General features: G+C 49.6%; 2 protein-coding genes across 3 annotated transcripts in view; one reads left to right on the forward strand and one right to left on the reverse strand.

Annotated features, from left to right (window-relative positions):
* Window positions 1-12,029, forward strand: part of GARNL3 (GTPase activating Rap/RanGAP domain like 3) — a 186,595-nt gene extending 174,566 nt beyond the window's left edge. The window contains exons 25-28 of the mRNA XM_069942740.1: window positions 9,586-9,721; window positions 10,013-10,222; window positions 10,323-10,443; window positions 11,119-12,029. Coding sequence (XP_069798841.1) covers window positions 9,586-9,721; window positions 10,013-10,222; window positions 10,323-10,443; window positions 11,119-11,275 — 624 coding nt within the window. The 3' untranslated portion in view covers window positions 11,276-12,029. The remainder of the gene's footprint in view (window positions 1-9,585; window positions 9,722-10,012; window positions 10,223-10,322; window positions 10,444-11,118) is intronic.
* The window catches only part of SLC2A8 (solute carrier family 2 member 8), a 30,603-nt gene continuing 25,216 nt past the window's right edge, over window positions 10,707-16,093 (reverse strand). For both annotated transcript variants that reach the window (XM_069942737.1, XM_069942736.1), the window contains exons 9-11: window positions 13,865-14,032; window positions 13,339-13,484; window positions 10,707-13,253 (exon numbers count right to left, since the gene is read on the reverse strand). In XM_069942737.1, coding sequence (XP_069798838.1) covers window positions 13,092-13,253; window positions 13,339-13,484; window positions 13,865-14,032 — 476 coding nt within the window. In that variant the 3' untranslated portion in view covers window positions 10,707-13,091. The remainder of the gene's footprint in view (window positions 13,254-13,338; window positions 13,485-13,864; window positions 14,033-16,093) is intronic.

Below are 16,093 nucleotides of genomic sequence, written 5' to 3' on the forward strand. Positions count from 1 at the left end.
TCTCCATGAGAGATAAGAGCAGTAATACTAGAAGTCCCCAAGGGGGAATAACCCGAACCCCAAGGGGGGACTAACCCAAACTCCAAGGGGGGGGGGGGGGAGGAATAAACCCAACCCCAGAGGGAGAATAACCCTAACCTCAGGGGGAATAACCCTCACCCCAGGGGGACTTCTAGTTAGTGTGTAAAAAAAAAAAAAAATCCCCTCCCCTAATAAAAGTCTGAATCACCCCTTTTCCCATTTTATAAATAAAAATAAATAAACAAACATATTTGGTATTGCCGCGTGCGTAATCACCCGAATTATTGAATTATCACATTCCTGATCTCGCACGTTAAACAGCATAAGCGCAAAAAAATTCCAAAATGCAAAATTGCACATTTTTTTTGGGATCAAATCCAGAAAAATTGTAATAGAAAAGTCGTATATGTGCAAACAAGGTACCGATAGAAAGTACAGATCATGGCGACAAAAATGACAACTCCCACAGCCCTATAGACCGAAGGATAAAAGTGCTATAAGCCTGGGAATAACGCAATTTTAAGGAACATTTATTTTTTAAAAAAAAGGTTTTAATTTTCTAAATAAAATGAAGCAAAAGTTATGTAAGTTACATATCATCGTAATCGTACTGACTTGAGGGACATATATAACATGTCAGTTTTACCCTAGAGCAAACTGGGTAAACACAAAACCCCCTTCAAAAAAAAAAAAAGTGTTTTATCTTCAATTTCACCACACATTTAATATTTTTCTGGTTTCGCAGCATACTTTATACAAAAATTCAGCCGTCATTGCAAAGTACAATTAGTGGCGCAGAACATAAGGGCTCATGTGGGGCTCTAGGTAAAAAAAAAATGCAAGTGCTACGGCCTTTTAAGCACAAGGAGGAAAAAACAAAAGCGCAAAAATGGAAATTGGCTGTGTCCTTAAGGGGTTAAAAGAGCGTTTTCTTTAGCTGGGTGTGACTGGAGGTTACCATACTCATCTTTAAGGCAGTGGATATGATTGATGGTGCCAGGTCCTTTGGGCAATTCCGCTAGAAATTTGCCTGGCTTGTTGCTATGCCGAAACAAGGTTGCCTCGAAATGGGATCTATTTAAATTCTCTTTGCACTCAAGCCAACTCTCATAAGAGGATTTAGATCCCTGCCATGGTTCCCTGGTCTCCTGGGATGGCATCCCCACAAAGGTCGTACAGGCCACTCGTAGAGCCTCACTATGTGATTTAAGCTGGTTCGCTACCTTCTTCTTCAGGCAGAAACATATGCCATTATGCGACGCCTCAACACCGCCTTTGCAGATTCCCAGTATAATTGGAGCTGAGTCGTATGTTCCATGTTATCAGATACTAATTCTAGTCACCATAGTTTAGGAAAAGACTGGAAATTTTCATCCCTAGATAATCCCATTGGGAACCTCCAAATAAAATCTGTTCTTCTTGGGATAGTGTCCTGCAATTCAATAAGCACAGGCAAATGGTCGGATAAGACCAAGTCCTTGATCCTCCAAGAGTGGAGTCAAGGTAAGAGGGAATTGGAAACTAAAAGACAATCAATCTGAAACCAAGAATTATGTGGGTCAGGATTGAGCCATCTCAGTGCGTCAATCACACCCACCGCCTGTGCCCATGTTGGTAATGCCAATTCTCTATGTTGAGGAGGAAGAAGTGTCCGCCAACCTGATTTTCTGTCCTCCGCGTGGTTTATCACTGAGTTAAAGTCGCCCCCTACTACTTTGCATGTCACCGGGTCTTGAAGGGTCGCTGAGGTAAGAGAATTTAAAAAAAAAACAACACACAGTCTTAGTATCAATCGGTGCATATACGTTCACAAATGATAATTCCTCAGCAAAGGTCTTGACATGAACGGTACAGATCCTCCCTTCTGTGTCAGACCAAGAGCTATCCACTTCATGTCTAAAGGATTTATGAGACAGGATAATTACCCCGACTTTATCCATACTCTTCCCCCACCCAGGTCTTGCGCAAACTAAAGAAGTCCTAGTAGCTAGATGTGTTTCTTGCAAAAGGACTACGTCTGGGGAAAACCCCTTCAGGTGGTGCAAGATCATGTCGTGTTTATGAGGGGAATGGAGACCTTTTACATTCAATAAAATTACATGTACCATTTTACTCTTTGGAATGATTGTATTAGACCAGCTTTAAACACAAACCCCCTTATCAGACCTCGAGCACCCCCCTCCTTCCTTTTCCTGGACCCCTCAAACTATTTAACACAGAACATCATTCCCGGGGCAATCTAACTTTTGAAGAAGTCTTAAAACCGTGGACACGTCCTGTTCCAATATCTTGGCCGCGCACCGCTATTACACGTAGTGGTGCGCGGTCAGCGCCCGACGATTATAGGTCAGAACCTATATCAATGATTAGCCGATGACAATGATCATCGGCTGATCGTTGTCTTTATTACACAGAACGATAATCGGCCGCATTGGGCCAATTATTGTTCCATGTTATAGTACTCGAAGTTGTCCTGGCATGGAGAATTTCTTATCTGTAGTCTCCCATTCTTCTTTAATGATATTTGAGATGTTCTAATGGATCGGGAAGACTTCTTCATCTTTGCACCCAACCATTGCAAACATCTCATCTTGTATTCTTAAACATCCATGGTCTCCCTTACCGCTTGTAAAAGCTCATCCATAAAAGCTAAGGAGAAGAAAACTCTTTTGTCCTCTTCTTCTCCTGGAGTGGAAGGGAGCTCTCCTTCAATCTCTTCTGGTCCACTCTCATCCTCAGAGGCAGAAGTCTTCCACCATGTCCCTCTTCCTTTTTGCCGGTCGATTTTAAAGCAACTCTGTACCCACAATCTGACCCCCCCCAAACCACTTGTACCTTCGGATAGCTGCTTTTAATCCAAGATCTGTCCGTTCGGCAGGTGATGCAGTTATTGTCCTAAACTGGCAGCCCTGTGCCCAACGGCCATGGCCTAGATAATGTATGCATTAGGCTGGCACACCCTCTCTGTCCTTCCTCTCCGCCCTCCTCATCATTAGGAATGCTTCAGGCAGATTGTCTCCTATTCTCCACCTGTGTCAGCTCGGCACATGGGCTGGATTGTTAAGACACCTGTGCAATGTTCAGACAGGCGAAAATGTTCTAGGGGCATTCCTTATGATGAAGAGAGTGGGGAGGAGGGACGAAGGGGTGGTGCAAAGTTAGGGCACAGATATTGTAGGCCACGGCCATTGGGCACAGGGATGCCAGTTTAAAAGTATTTTTTTAGGACAATAACTGCATCACCTGCCAACGGACCCCAGGACAGATATTAGTTTTAAAGCAGCTGTCCGAAGGTACAAGCGGTTTAGGGGGGGGCAGACTGTGGGTACAGAGTCACTTTAAAAGGGGGGAAGGGATAGGAGGAGGAGGGGCAGGATGGGCAAGAGCTTGTAGAAGCCCGAATTATCATTCTGATTTTGTCCATTAGCCACGGCTGCTCTTTCCTTAATTTATTTAGACAGTGTTGGCAAACCGGCTTCTTCATAGAAGTGGGGAGTGTGGAGTTGCAGAGCGCACATCTCCTAGTTGGTTCTTTTTCTCTCTCCTTCTCTTTTTCCCCTTTCCTTATCTCTCTCCTTTTCTTTAACCTTAGAAGGACGAGTCTCTCTTTCTTCCTATGTATTAGATCATCACACTTAGGAAGGGCAGAGGTATAGGAGGAGAAAAGGATAGCACTGGGTCACCAGGGTAAGTGGAGGGATCTGCAGATTCAGAGCGGGAGGAAGTCTCAGCTCCAGGCATAGCTGCTAGCACTTATCAGCACAACAGACAGGTAACAGGAGGCTTATATGAGACCTAGACCTCCCCCTGCCAGAAAATTACATTATCTGAAAAGTATATTATCTGAAGCCACCTTGTTGGTGGATCTGTGGGTTGCCCCGGCTGCTGGTGAGATGCCAGGAAAGGCAACATTTTCAAATTTGGCACCACATCCTTGTTGCCGGGTCTCTGTGCATGCGCAGAATGAACTTCCAGTTAGGTTGCGGTAGCCGGAAGTATGCCGCGGCGACATACATCCAGATACCAGAGCAGGCCGCACCAAGCCAGACACCTACTAGGAAGTCGCCCACCGGGAGCCAGGTATCAGGGCCCGGGTCAGGTAGAATCCCCCCAACATTGCCACAGGCGCTGGTGGAGGGGGGAAAAAAAGAAACAAAGGGGAACTGACCAGAGAGGGAAGGAGGGGAGGACCTCCCGATCCATCTGTGTCAGCCACTGCTTAGACCACATGGAGGCAGCGCCTCGTGTAGCCTACTCTCTGCCACACACTGCAGTATGGGATGGCAAGGGCTTTTCACCTCTTCTGTTTCCTGTCCCTGTAGGGCATGGGGTCAATCTCATGTGGTGCTGTCATGGAGGATGACAAGGGAAATATCTGTCTTATATCCACACAGGCAACGCACCCAGGAAGAACATAATCTGAGGTTGAACAACCATCTTAACAAGTGATAGTCTATCTGACATAGACAATGGTAATTTTATTCAGACAGCAATTTTCTTAGAAAGTCTGGAAAGCTATGGCTTAAGATTCCTTCTGAATATCTATAAATCTTTGGGGATCTCTACTCCCAGATATTCAAAAGAGTCTAATAATTCAGAATGCTCCCCTATCTGTAATCCATTGTTGTGGACTTGTTCCAACTCAAACTGTTCCATTACCCTGGGTGGCGTTCAGTGTGGATCCCGGACAAATAACACTACATCATCCGCATACATAATAATCTTTTCCTCCTTCCCCCCGAGCCCGAATACGATGATAGGCCCATCTTGCTTAATCAAAGCGGACGATGGCTCTAGGTAGAGGGCAAATAACAGGGGAGAGAGGAGGCGCCCCTGTCTAGAACCACAAAGCAAAAAAAAAAAAAAAAAAGGATCCGTAAGGGACCCATTAACTAAGTTGTGCAGTAGGTCTACTATACAGCAGCCTTATACCTTCAATAAATCGAAGACCCATACCGAACTGTCCCAGAGGAAACCCCACTCCACCCTGTCAAACGCCTAAATGGCATCAATAGACAGGATGGAGCGGGGGACCTCCGACTACCTTCATATTCATGAACACCTGAGCGATTCGGCATAAAGCCATTTTGGTCTTCGCTAACTAATGATGTTATCGCTCCCCTCAACCGTGCAGCTATTAATTTTGCATAAATTTACATATCTGTGTAAAACAGTGATCTTGGTCTGTAAGAGGCCATATCTCTTGGGTTCTTATTCTTCTTAGGTATTAAAACAATAGTCACTTTGTCCATAGATCGGGGTAATTTCCCCTGAGCACACGATTCATTGATCACCTCAGTAATATACTTCACAGGCAACGCCATCGGGGCCGGAGGTCGACCAATTGGGAAGAGAACTCAAAAGCCAACAGGAACTTTTACGCACAAGGAGGTCCATCTCCAGTTCCCAGACCGGAAGACTCACTAGGAAACCATTAATAGCTTCTGGGGAGACCTGATTCTCAGACTACAGAAATCTTCAAATTCCTTCTCAGTCTCTTTAGAATCTATGATCATCTTGCCTGTTCTAGATTCTAAAGCGGCACTATCAGCAGGTTCTTCCCGCAGTAGCTATGTACCTCAGTAGTACACAGCCACTACTTTAACCCCTGTCCTCCCCCGCATTGTTTGTAAAATCACTAAATGCTCTTAGGCAAATTACTTGCATAAGATCATTTAGGACGTTGCTCTGGGCCAGAGAGCATTGCCGCGCCCCGACCACTATGCATATGCATAACTGCATAGTGGGCTGTATACACTGCAGATGCGCAGGGAAGCAGTCCCGCCGGAGACAGGCTGCTTCCCGCGCATGCGTGAACCCCCTGGGCCCCACCAATCCTCCCGGAGGTCCTTAAAGACGTAAGTATAAAGTTTTTTATACTTACGCCCTGAGGGACCTCCGGGAGGATTTGCTGCAGTTCGGGGAGTTTGGGGGGGTTCTCACAGCCCCCCCCCCGACTGTAATCATTGCACTTTCTCTCCCTACTCTAGGACAATTCCCATTACAAATCCTCCAAGTTTTTCTCCATCCTTTTATTAATTTTTACCGGATTTTGGAAGAAGTGCACCACATCCTTTTATGAAAGGAGAAGGGGCTATTAATTTCCCTCAACCTTCTCTGTACGTCACTTTAGGTACTCTCTCGGATTCTGTGTAGCCCTTAAACAGTCAGGATAAAGACCAACTCTTAAGCCATAAAAAAGAATTTCCCCCATATCCCTAGCAAGGCGGAGGATCATATCCCTATCCCTTGACAGTACCTCTTAAACAAGAATAATTCTTGGTGAGAAGCCAGGAGGGGGTCTCTTTCTAGATACTCTTTGTGCCCTTTCCAGCTCAAACTGTGGAGATAACCACTTTGTGTTAAGTTTACGTTGCAATTATTCAAGGAGAATATTGACACTGTCTTCCCCTGATCCCCTCCAGAAACTCAACCATACGTAAATTGGCCCTTCTGAACTGATCCTCCAGGTCTATCACCTTGCCATTGAGGGAGTCAGAGACAGATTTAAGGGACTTCATTTCTGACACCGTATCCTTCATTTGTGCTTGTACCTGGTATCTGGAACAGATTTCTCTAATGTTCAATACCCTATCCCTTTTTTTTATTACAGTTGTCCCTTATTAAGCAGGCATCGGAGACAAGGCCCCCAATCTGTGTCTTTACCTGCCCCAAGCCTGCATTACATTTTTGAACCTCTAAAAGTATTTTATCTAACAGGGTTAGACTCTGCCTGCCGGTCCTCTTCCTCAGGAGGGTTAGACTCTGCCTGCCGGTCCTCTTCCTCAGGAGGGTTAGACTCTGCCTGCCGGTCCTCTTCCTCAGGAGGGTTAGACTCTGCCTGCCGGTCCTCTTCCTCAGGAGGGTTAGACTCTGCCTGCCGGTCCTCTTCCTCAGGAGGGTTAGACACTGCCTGCCGGTCCTCTTCCTCAGGAGGGTTAGACTCTGCCTGCCGGTCCCTCTTCCTCAGGAGGGTTAGACTCTGCCTGCCGGTCCTCTTCCTCAGGAGGGTTAGACTCTGCCTGCCGGTCCTCTTCCTCAGGAGGATTAGACTCTTCCTGCCGGTCCTCTTCCTCAGGAGGGTTAGACTCTGCCTGCCGGTCCTCTTCCTCAGGAGGGTTAGACTCTGCCTGCCGGTCCTCTTCCTCAGGAGGATTAGACTCTTCCTGCCGGTCCTCTTCCTCAGGAGGGTTAGACTCTGCCTGCCGGTCCTCTTCCTCAGGAGGGTTAGACTCTGCCTGCCGGTCCTCTTCCTCAGGAGGGTTAGACTCTGCCTGCCGGTCCTCTTCCTCAGGCGGGTTAGACTCTGCCTGCCGGTCCTCTTTCTCACAGGGCCCTAAATGGTCAGAGGGCCATTTTCTTTCTTGTGCCCCCTTCAGTGCCTTGGAAACAGACACCCTCAGGGGTTCATCCACCATACAACGGGGGACCTCTCCACTCCATAAAGGAGCAAGGCACCACCAAACCCCTTCTCCCGCCTCTGCTCCATCAACAACGGGTATGCTCCTGGACAGACCAGCCAGGCCCCCTTTACGTGTGTGTGTGTGTGGGGGGGGGGGGGGGTGTTCCCACTGGGGATCTTTCTATCAGCAACCCCACTCTTCTGTTATGGAGTCGCGGGTCGCCTTGTGCCAACCCACGGCTGTATTCAGTCGGGTCGCTGATAGAAAGATTCCCTGGGGCACAGAGGTCGCTCCTTGCCTACAATCACATAAATCCTGTTAACCTCTTAAGGACGGGGCCAATTTTCGTTTTTACGTTTTCATTTTTTCCTCCTTGTGTATAAAAGGCCATAGCACTTGCATTTTTCCACCTAGCGACCCACATGAGCCCTTATTTTTTGCGTCACTAATTGTACTTTGCAATGACAGACTACACTGCGAAACCAGAAAAAAAATTAAATGTGTGGTGAAATTGAACAAAAAAAAAACGCATTTCTTTTATTAGTTTTTTTTCGTTTTGTTTTTACCCTGGGGTAAAACTGACTTGTAATCGTAACGACTTGAGGAACATGTATAACAACGATATATAACATGTATAACTTTTATTGTAACTGATGGCCTGTAAAAAATTCAAACCATTGTTAACAAATATACGTTCCTTATAATCGCTCCATTCCATGCTTATAACTAGAGATGAGCGAACCGGGTTTGGGTTCGAGTCCACCTGAACCCGATCGTTCAGCATTTGATTAGCTGGGGCTGCTGAACCTGGATAAAGCTCTAAGGTTGTCTGGAAAACGTGGATACAGCCAATGACTATATCCATGTTTCCCACATAGCCTTAGGGCTTTATCCAACTTCAGCAGCCGCCGCTAATCAAATGGTGGGTGGTCTGGTGGGTTAGTCTCATATGGTCAGCCATCCGGCATCCGGTTAGTCTCATACGGTCAGCCATCCGGCATCGGTCTGGTGGGTTAGTCTTATACAGCAAAGATCACTGAGATCGGCACTCAGCTGCTGCAGCCGAAAGCATCCGAGTGTAGAGCCAGGATCAGCACCATTTTGGCAGAGACCCCGGCCGGGTGAGGAGGTGTCCCGGAGGAGCGATCCACCCCACTAGACACCAGGGAAGTGCTGCATAGAAGTAATCAGATGCATCTTATTACTGTATTAGCGGGCACGGGGATCGGACCATGCCCGCTAATACCCACGGTCCAGAGCTACAAGCAGCACCCGGGACTGCGGCGGTTCAGAGCGGGGTCGCCAAGCAGCCCCGCTCTGAACACCTCTTGCGGGCGCATGACGTACCAGTACGTCATGCGTCCTTAAGAGATTAAGCAAAAGGTTTTCTGATGACACATGCCCTTTAACACAGATCTGATTTTGGCTGTAAAAATAAAGAAATAGCTGGGACCACAAACCCATAGAAGTCCCATATGACTGTGGCCACTTCTCTACCATCTGGTTGTGTTGTGGTCACCTCATGTTGCAGGGTGCACTACGATACATGCAGATCTTCATGCTACAAAACCAAAGTTGCCTAAGAGCTTATTGCCATGTGCCATATTTTATGCTACAGACTGGGAAGCCCTGCAGTGGAGTGTTTCCCCACTCCGCATAATGAATCAATAACAAGCCGGGAGACATTGTACGAGACTAACCCACCAGACCGATGCCGGATGGTTGACCATATGAGACCATCAGACCAATGCCGGATGGCTGACCATATGAGACTAACCCACCAGACCGATGCCGGATGGTTGACCATATGAGACTAACACACCAGACTGATGCCCAACTGTATGAGAATAAGGGCTTATTCCCATGTCCTATATTTTATGGATGCTACACTACAGGGTTTCCCCATCTGTAGCGTCTGTAAAATACGGACATGAGAATATTGCCTAAGGGTCAGGGGGAGTCATGGGGGTCGTGAACCTAGAGAAACAGGAGGTTCAGTTGACGATGACACCAGGAGTGTTCATAGGAAGTTCTGTCAGGTCATCCTTCATCCTAGGATGGTTAGTCGATAAAGTGAGTGGGGGGCATGACAGCTAATCTTGCACTATACCGTGGATGTGAGGTCGGGGTACAGTGACATAATTGTCTCTTATTTCTCCAGTCAGACATTTATTTCAAAGCATCAACCACCATGGACTCCTCTTCCAACAGCAGCTCGAAAGACACCAGTAGCCACAGCTCCCCGCAGACCCCCACAGGCTACGACCTGCCGCCATTCCCCAGTAGCCCAGTTGAAGGTAAATACAAGAGTTGGGGGTCTCTGCTCGAGTGTGGAATTACATTGTGGATGTATTGTGCACCTGGCCCCTCCCTGGAGGATGTAAAAGTTGCAGGCTGGTGGCAGGCACTCAGAGAAACTTTTACTCCCTACGTCTCCCTACTCTCCAAGTCTCTTCTCCATTCTTGATCCACCACCTGATGATTGTATTACAGCATATCCTGTGTTATATGTGACTGACAGCAGGTCACATGTCAGACGCCATAAACAATGAACACATCTGCTGCTCCACCCTCTTGTCTCTCTGCAGGTGACGTTCAGTGCCGCAACATTTACAAGATTCCTCTCAGTAACCTTGTGGGTCGCAGCATCGAGCGACCCCTGAAGTCACCCCTGGCTCCCAAGCTGATCACCACGCCAACCTCCAGCGTCATTGCCTGCACCCCTGTCACCCATTCCTTATCCCTATCCCGAATGGAGATCAAGGAGATTGCGAGCCGGACAAGAAAGGAGCTTCTGGGTAAGAAGTCATGTGACACACCTCCCCCACCTTCACTCAGTTGATAGGTTAAGACTGTTCCCATAATTCCCAGCTTCTCTACCTGCTGTCTTGTCACCAGGTCTTTCTGGGGAGACAACATCTAAATCTGAAGGATCAGGACCACGGCAAACGAAGCTCCTCCAAAAACCGGGAGAAGAAGAGCTGAAGCAAGATGCCACGAGATCAACTAGTACTGAGCGGTAAATGGCGCTGCAAGGTCACGTTGACACCTACAGCTGCACACCTACTGGACCTAGGCCTCCCCAGTGACACCTACTGGACCCATGACCCCCCCCTCCCCCCCCGTGACATACCTAGAGCCGCACACCCACTGGACACGCGCCCCCCCCCCGGTAACATACCTAGAGCCGCACACCCACTGGACACACGCCCCCCCCCCCCCCCCCCCCGGTGACATACCTAGAGCCGCACACCCACTGGACACACGCCCCCCCCCCCCCCCCGGTGACATACCTAGAGCCGTATACATACTGTACACCTACATCTCAGTGCCATGTACAGAGGTCAGCACTGTCAAGTTAAAAAAGAAAGAAAAGGAGCTCTCTGCTTTGCAGATCCAGCACTGATAACCCCTGACCTCTGGCTCATTTTCCTACTTGATTGCAGCAGCTGGAGAACAGAGGTCAGTGTTATCAATCAGAGCAATGAAGGAGAGATCTCCTTGTTCTCTGCATATTAACCCTTTTTTATGTTGCAGCATTTAGGGGAACACTGGGTACACACTGCAGTACATAAGGGGTTAGGCAGAAGGAGACCCTTATCTTGCCTGTGCATCCCCAGGCCCCAGAGCAGCTGCCTGCCCTGCCTCTATGGTAGCTACACCACAGTGAGTGATGCATTTGTTTTCCTCCCAGGATAAACTCTGGATCATTTGAAAGCAATTCTGGGTGTCAGCGGCATTGCTCCACCAGCTCTGACCCGGAATCTACCATCAGTGTGGAGGAGAGCGCCCCCTTCAGCCTCTTTCCTACAGCTGCATCCTTCGATGAAGACATTGTTGATTTGAAATGAAGAGACTGTTCCTTGTCACAATGTGTGGACACCACAAGAACGGTCATAACACAGCTGCCAGGGACGAGGATCAGTCATCAAGACAAAAGACACGTGGTGGAGCACTGAAGAAATCCGCTGATCATGTAGATTACAGCTCTGGAGATCACATAGTCGCTGCTACAGTCTGAATAAGTCACTACTGATCCTGACTAACAGAGCTGCATTCACTATTCAGCTAAAAAAAGGTTAGCAGCAGAATTGTGAGTTCAGCTCTGGAGGAGATCACATGTATAAGCTGGCACATTTTACTGCCTGTATAAGAATACTACCTTCCTGAATGGCAGCACTGAGAGTTGTAGTCCGCCAGCAGCTGTGTTGTGACCGGAGCGCCGTACACTGCATGCTTCCTTCTGCACTCACGGAGCTTCGAGGATTACTCAGAGGGAACTTCCAGACTTATTTATTTCCTATTTATCTCGTGGGACGTTGCGACCATTGGACAATGTGTAGTTTATAATTTCTCTCTGCGGCCAGAGGTTGTGGTTTTGTATCTGGGTCTGTTCTGGTCGACTGTTGCTGAACTTCTGTGATACAAGAAAAAGCGCCAACCACCAAGTGTCTTAAACTCTATTGTATTTCCATTATTTCTACGCCACGTGCTGTCACTGTGTTCCCTGTCTGTGGCCTGTACCCGTCCCCACCTGCAGGGGCGCCACCGCTCTGGAAGGGGCCGCTTTCTAGCTGTAATAAATATCAATGAAGTTTGGTCTCAGGACTTTGTGTGGTTTCCTGCAGTTACAATTGCGGAGCATCTGCATGCTGGGAGTGGTAGTTCTAGTTATCATGCATGACAAAATTGGAGCGGGTTTGTTACAATGGATCTGTAAAGGCCACAGATTGATGTAGTTTACACTGGTACACAACAGTGTTATGTCACCGTCAGCAGAGGGGCAGATGGAGAGCTGTGCAGTAATGTCTGCCCTTCCCACTACACAGCGTGTCCCCGCCCCATAGGGCGCCTCAACGTGTCCCCGCCCCATAGGGCGCCTCAGCGTGTCCCCGCCCCATAGGGCGCCTCAGCGTGTCCCCGCCCCATAGGGCGCCTCAGCATGTCCCCGCCCCATAGGGCGCCTCAGCATGTCCCCGCCCCATAGGGCGCCTCAGCATGTCCCCGCCCCATAGGGCGCCTCAGCATGTCCCCGCCCCATAGGGCGCCTCAGCATGTCCCCGCCCCATAGGGCGCCTCAGCATGTTCCCAAGAAATTCTGACAAAATACTGCAGCACCGACGTCTATAAGGAGCAGTCCATGGCCAGCACAGGGCCAGGGGCCTAGATCTCCCATGGTCTTTGAATCCATGCGCCCTGCTGCGCCCCGGATGTGGCCGCGCGCCATGCTGCGCCCCGGATGTGGTCGCGCGCCATGCTGCGCCCCGGATGTGGTCGCGCGCCATGCTGCGCCCCGGATGTGGTCGCGCGCCATGCTGCGCCCCGGATGTGGTCGCGCGCCATGCTGCGCCCCGGATGTGGTCGCGCGCCATGCTGCGCCCCGGATGTGGTCGCGCGCCATGCTGCGCCCCGGATGTGGTCGCGCGCCATGCTGCGCCCCGGATGTGGTCGCGCGCCATGCTGCGCCCCGGATGTGGTCGCGCGCCATGCTGCGCCCCGGATGTGGTCGCGCGCCATGCTGCGCCCCGGATGTGGTCGCGCGCCATGCTGCGCCCCGGATGTGGTCGCGCGCCATGCTGCGCCCCAGATGTGTGGTGGCACCTGTGCACCAGTCCTGACATCAGTAACACTCCTGCAGGGTTCTCCCATAGGACAGATATCGGGTCTTTACTGAATGGAGATTTCTCTCCCTGCACTTTGCTGGAAATCAAATTCAATTTGTTCTAGAGTTTTCCCTTTGGTCTCGGGGACACACAGGATCGTGAAAAGGACATTGAGTCCACAGAAAGCGGCAAACAACCAGAAAGTCCCATAGGGGGAGAGAAGGTCCTGTCGGGGGAAAAAAAAAAAGAAGTGAATGACTCCACCCACAATGCTAATGCCCCGCCCACTGCATTATCCCAACACAACTTACCAGTAGATCATGGAAAACCTTTGTAACAATAAAGGCGCAGCCCCAGTTGGTGACCACACACACTCCGCTGGCCACGCCGCGGGCTCGAAGAGGAAAGATCTCAGACATTAGGAGCCAGGGGATGGGGCCCCAGCCAATGGCAAAGCCTGGAGGGGGAAACAGCGAGCAGCAAGGTCACTGACAAGCATCAGCCTGGCACAGACCACATTGGGGGGAAGGGTTTCCCTGATTCTAAGGGTACAAACACACACGGCATATACCCTGCGTATTTACTGCTGCAAAACGCAGCAAATACGCAGCAGATTAGATCTAAATAACTGAACACAGCATCAAATCTGCTGCGTGTGTTTGTACCCTAAGGAAGCGTTACACATCCAAAACACTACTGAGCATTAGCTGGAGCTCCTGCCTCTCCTCTGTGCTGCTGCTAACATGGAGGAAGAAGCAGACCCCTATGTAGTGGGGACCTGTAAATGGAAACATATGAAGAGATATGTCCCCCCCCCCATAGTGCTCCGGCACTTACCAGCAATGAACAGACCCATGCTGAGCAAAGCCAACCAAGCCAGTGGGTCTGCCGGGCCAATCACCGTGTCCGCTGGGCTCATCAGGTCTGACGAGGAGTTGTTCACATGTGCCACATGGATTCTGAAATACACCCCAAACAGGGTGGTGCTGACCGCCATAACAAACCCTGGAGAGAAAAAAAAGAACACTCATCTGTCTCCTGTATAGGGGTGCGCCAGCAGGGTTTACATGGTGGATATCACACGTCTTAGAACACGTTGTTGCGTCCCCCACAATATACACAGAAAACCCTCCACAATTCATCAAACAAAAGTCATTTTTGTGCAAAGTAAGAAAACGGATGCTAGGGTCGCCTGTGGGTGTCGGGTCAGCTGAGGACACAAGAACGGCCAGGATTCAGGTTCTGAGATCAGATAAACCTTGGTAGAATACGGATTTTTCTTCCTAATCCCGTTGCTGCAGCACGCGCCTGTGATCCGGCTCCAAACATCGAAGGGGCCAGTCCCACAAAACACCTGATGTGTCTGAGGTAGAGATGGGCGAACCTGGAGCATGGTGGAGTCCATCCGAACCCGAACGTTGCAGCACGCGCCTGTGATCCAGCTCCAAACATCGAAGGGGCCAGTCCCACAAAACACCTGATGTGTCTGAGGTAGAGATGGGCGAACCTGGAGCATGGTGGAGTCCATCCGAACCCGAACGTTGCAGCACGCGCCTGTGATCCAGCTCCAAACATCGAAGGGGCCAGTCCCACAAAACACCTGATGTGTCTGAGGTAGAGATGAGCAAACCTGGAGCATGGTGGAGTCCATCCGAACCCGAACGTTGCAGCACGCGTCTATGATCCAGCTCCAAACATCGAAGGGGCCAGTCCCACAAAACACCTGATGTGTCTGAGGTAGAGATGAGCAAACCTGGAGCATGGTGGAGTCCATCCGAACCCGAACGTTGCAGCACGCGCCTGTGATCCAGCTCCAAACATCGAAGGGGCCAGTCCCACAAAAACACCTGATGTGTCTGAGGTAGAGATGGGCGAACCTGGAGCATGGTGGAGTCCATCCGAACCCGAACGTTGCAGCACGCGCCTGTGATCCAGCTCCAAACATCGAAGGGGCCAGTCCACAAAACACCTGATGTGTCTGAGGTAGAGATGGGCGAACCTGGAGCATGGTGGAGTCCATCCGAACCCGAACGTTGCAGCACGCGCCTGTGATCCAGCTCCAAACATCGAAGGGGCCAGTCCCACAAAACACCTGATGTGTCTGAGGTAGAGATGAGCAAACCTGGAGCATGGTGGAGTCCATCCGAACCCGAACGTTGCAGCACGCGCCTGTGATCCAGCTCCAAACATCGAAGGGGCCAGTCCCACAAAACACCTGATGTGTCTGAGGTAGAGATGAGCAAACCTGGAGCATGGTGGAGTCCATCCGAACCCGAACTACTACATCTTCCAAACGACTTCCATGACACCAAAAGGTATTGCTGAAGAGCAGGCAGAATCAAGCCAACATTATAGCGGTAATAATATTTTGGCCCAAAAGATCCTGGTTTGCCAAACTCCTGTCAATGAGGAGTGGAGGCATCGGTGGCTTCCACCCATGCAGAACCTGGTGTCTCTGGGCAATCAGCTCTGCCAACAACCGGGGTCACACAGCCTGACAGCATGGACATTGACCTGTCCCTATACAGAGACAAGGGCTTTTCTGACACTTGGTCACATCACTCCTTGGGTGACAAACAGGTCATATTCTAGAGCAGTGATGGCTAACCTTGACACTCCAGCTTTTGCAAAACTACAATTCCCATCATGCCTGAACAACCAAAGATATGGCTTTGGCTGCCCAGGCAGGGCTCCAGACTAAAAAATTTACCTAGGAGCCATTGGCTCCTAACCTGAAAAATTTAGGCGCCAAATAGAATATTTGGTCGCCAACATTTTAAACCATGTAAAATTAATGTTATGTTACATGGGACTTACTGTGTGCAGAGGCCGCGGCAGCCTCCTCCTCCTTTAGATTCTTTCTTTTCTTAGTTTGAAAACGTTCAACATGGAAACTTGCAACTTGACAACCACATCCAGTCTGACTCAGTACTTCAGCCTCACTTGGCTAGCCTTTTAATGAGGCTTACTCTTCTGAACTTGAACTTAAAGGGAACCTGTCGACCCCCGTGCCGGGGTGACAGGCTCCCAACCCCCCGTTAGAGCCCCCTATATTCACCTCATGGC

This window comes from Dendropsophus ebraccatus, chromosome 10, assembly GCF_027789765.1.
Source record: "Dendropsophus ebraccatus isolate aDenEbr1 chromosome 10, aDenEbr1.pat, whole genome shotgun sequence".
Taxonomy (NCBI): Eukaryota; Metazoa; Chordata; class Amphibia; order Anura; family Hylidae; genus Dendropsophus; species Dendropsophus ebraccatus.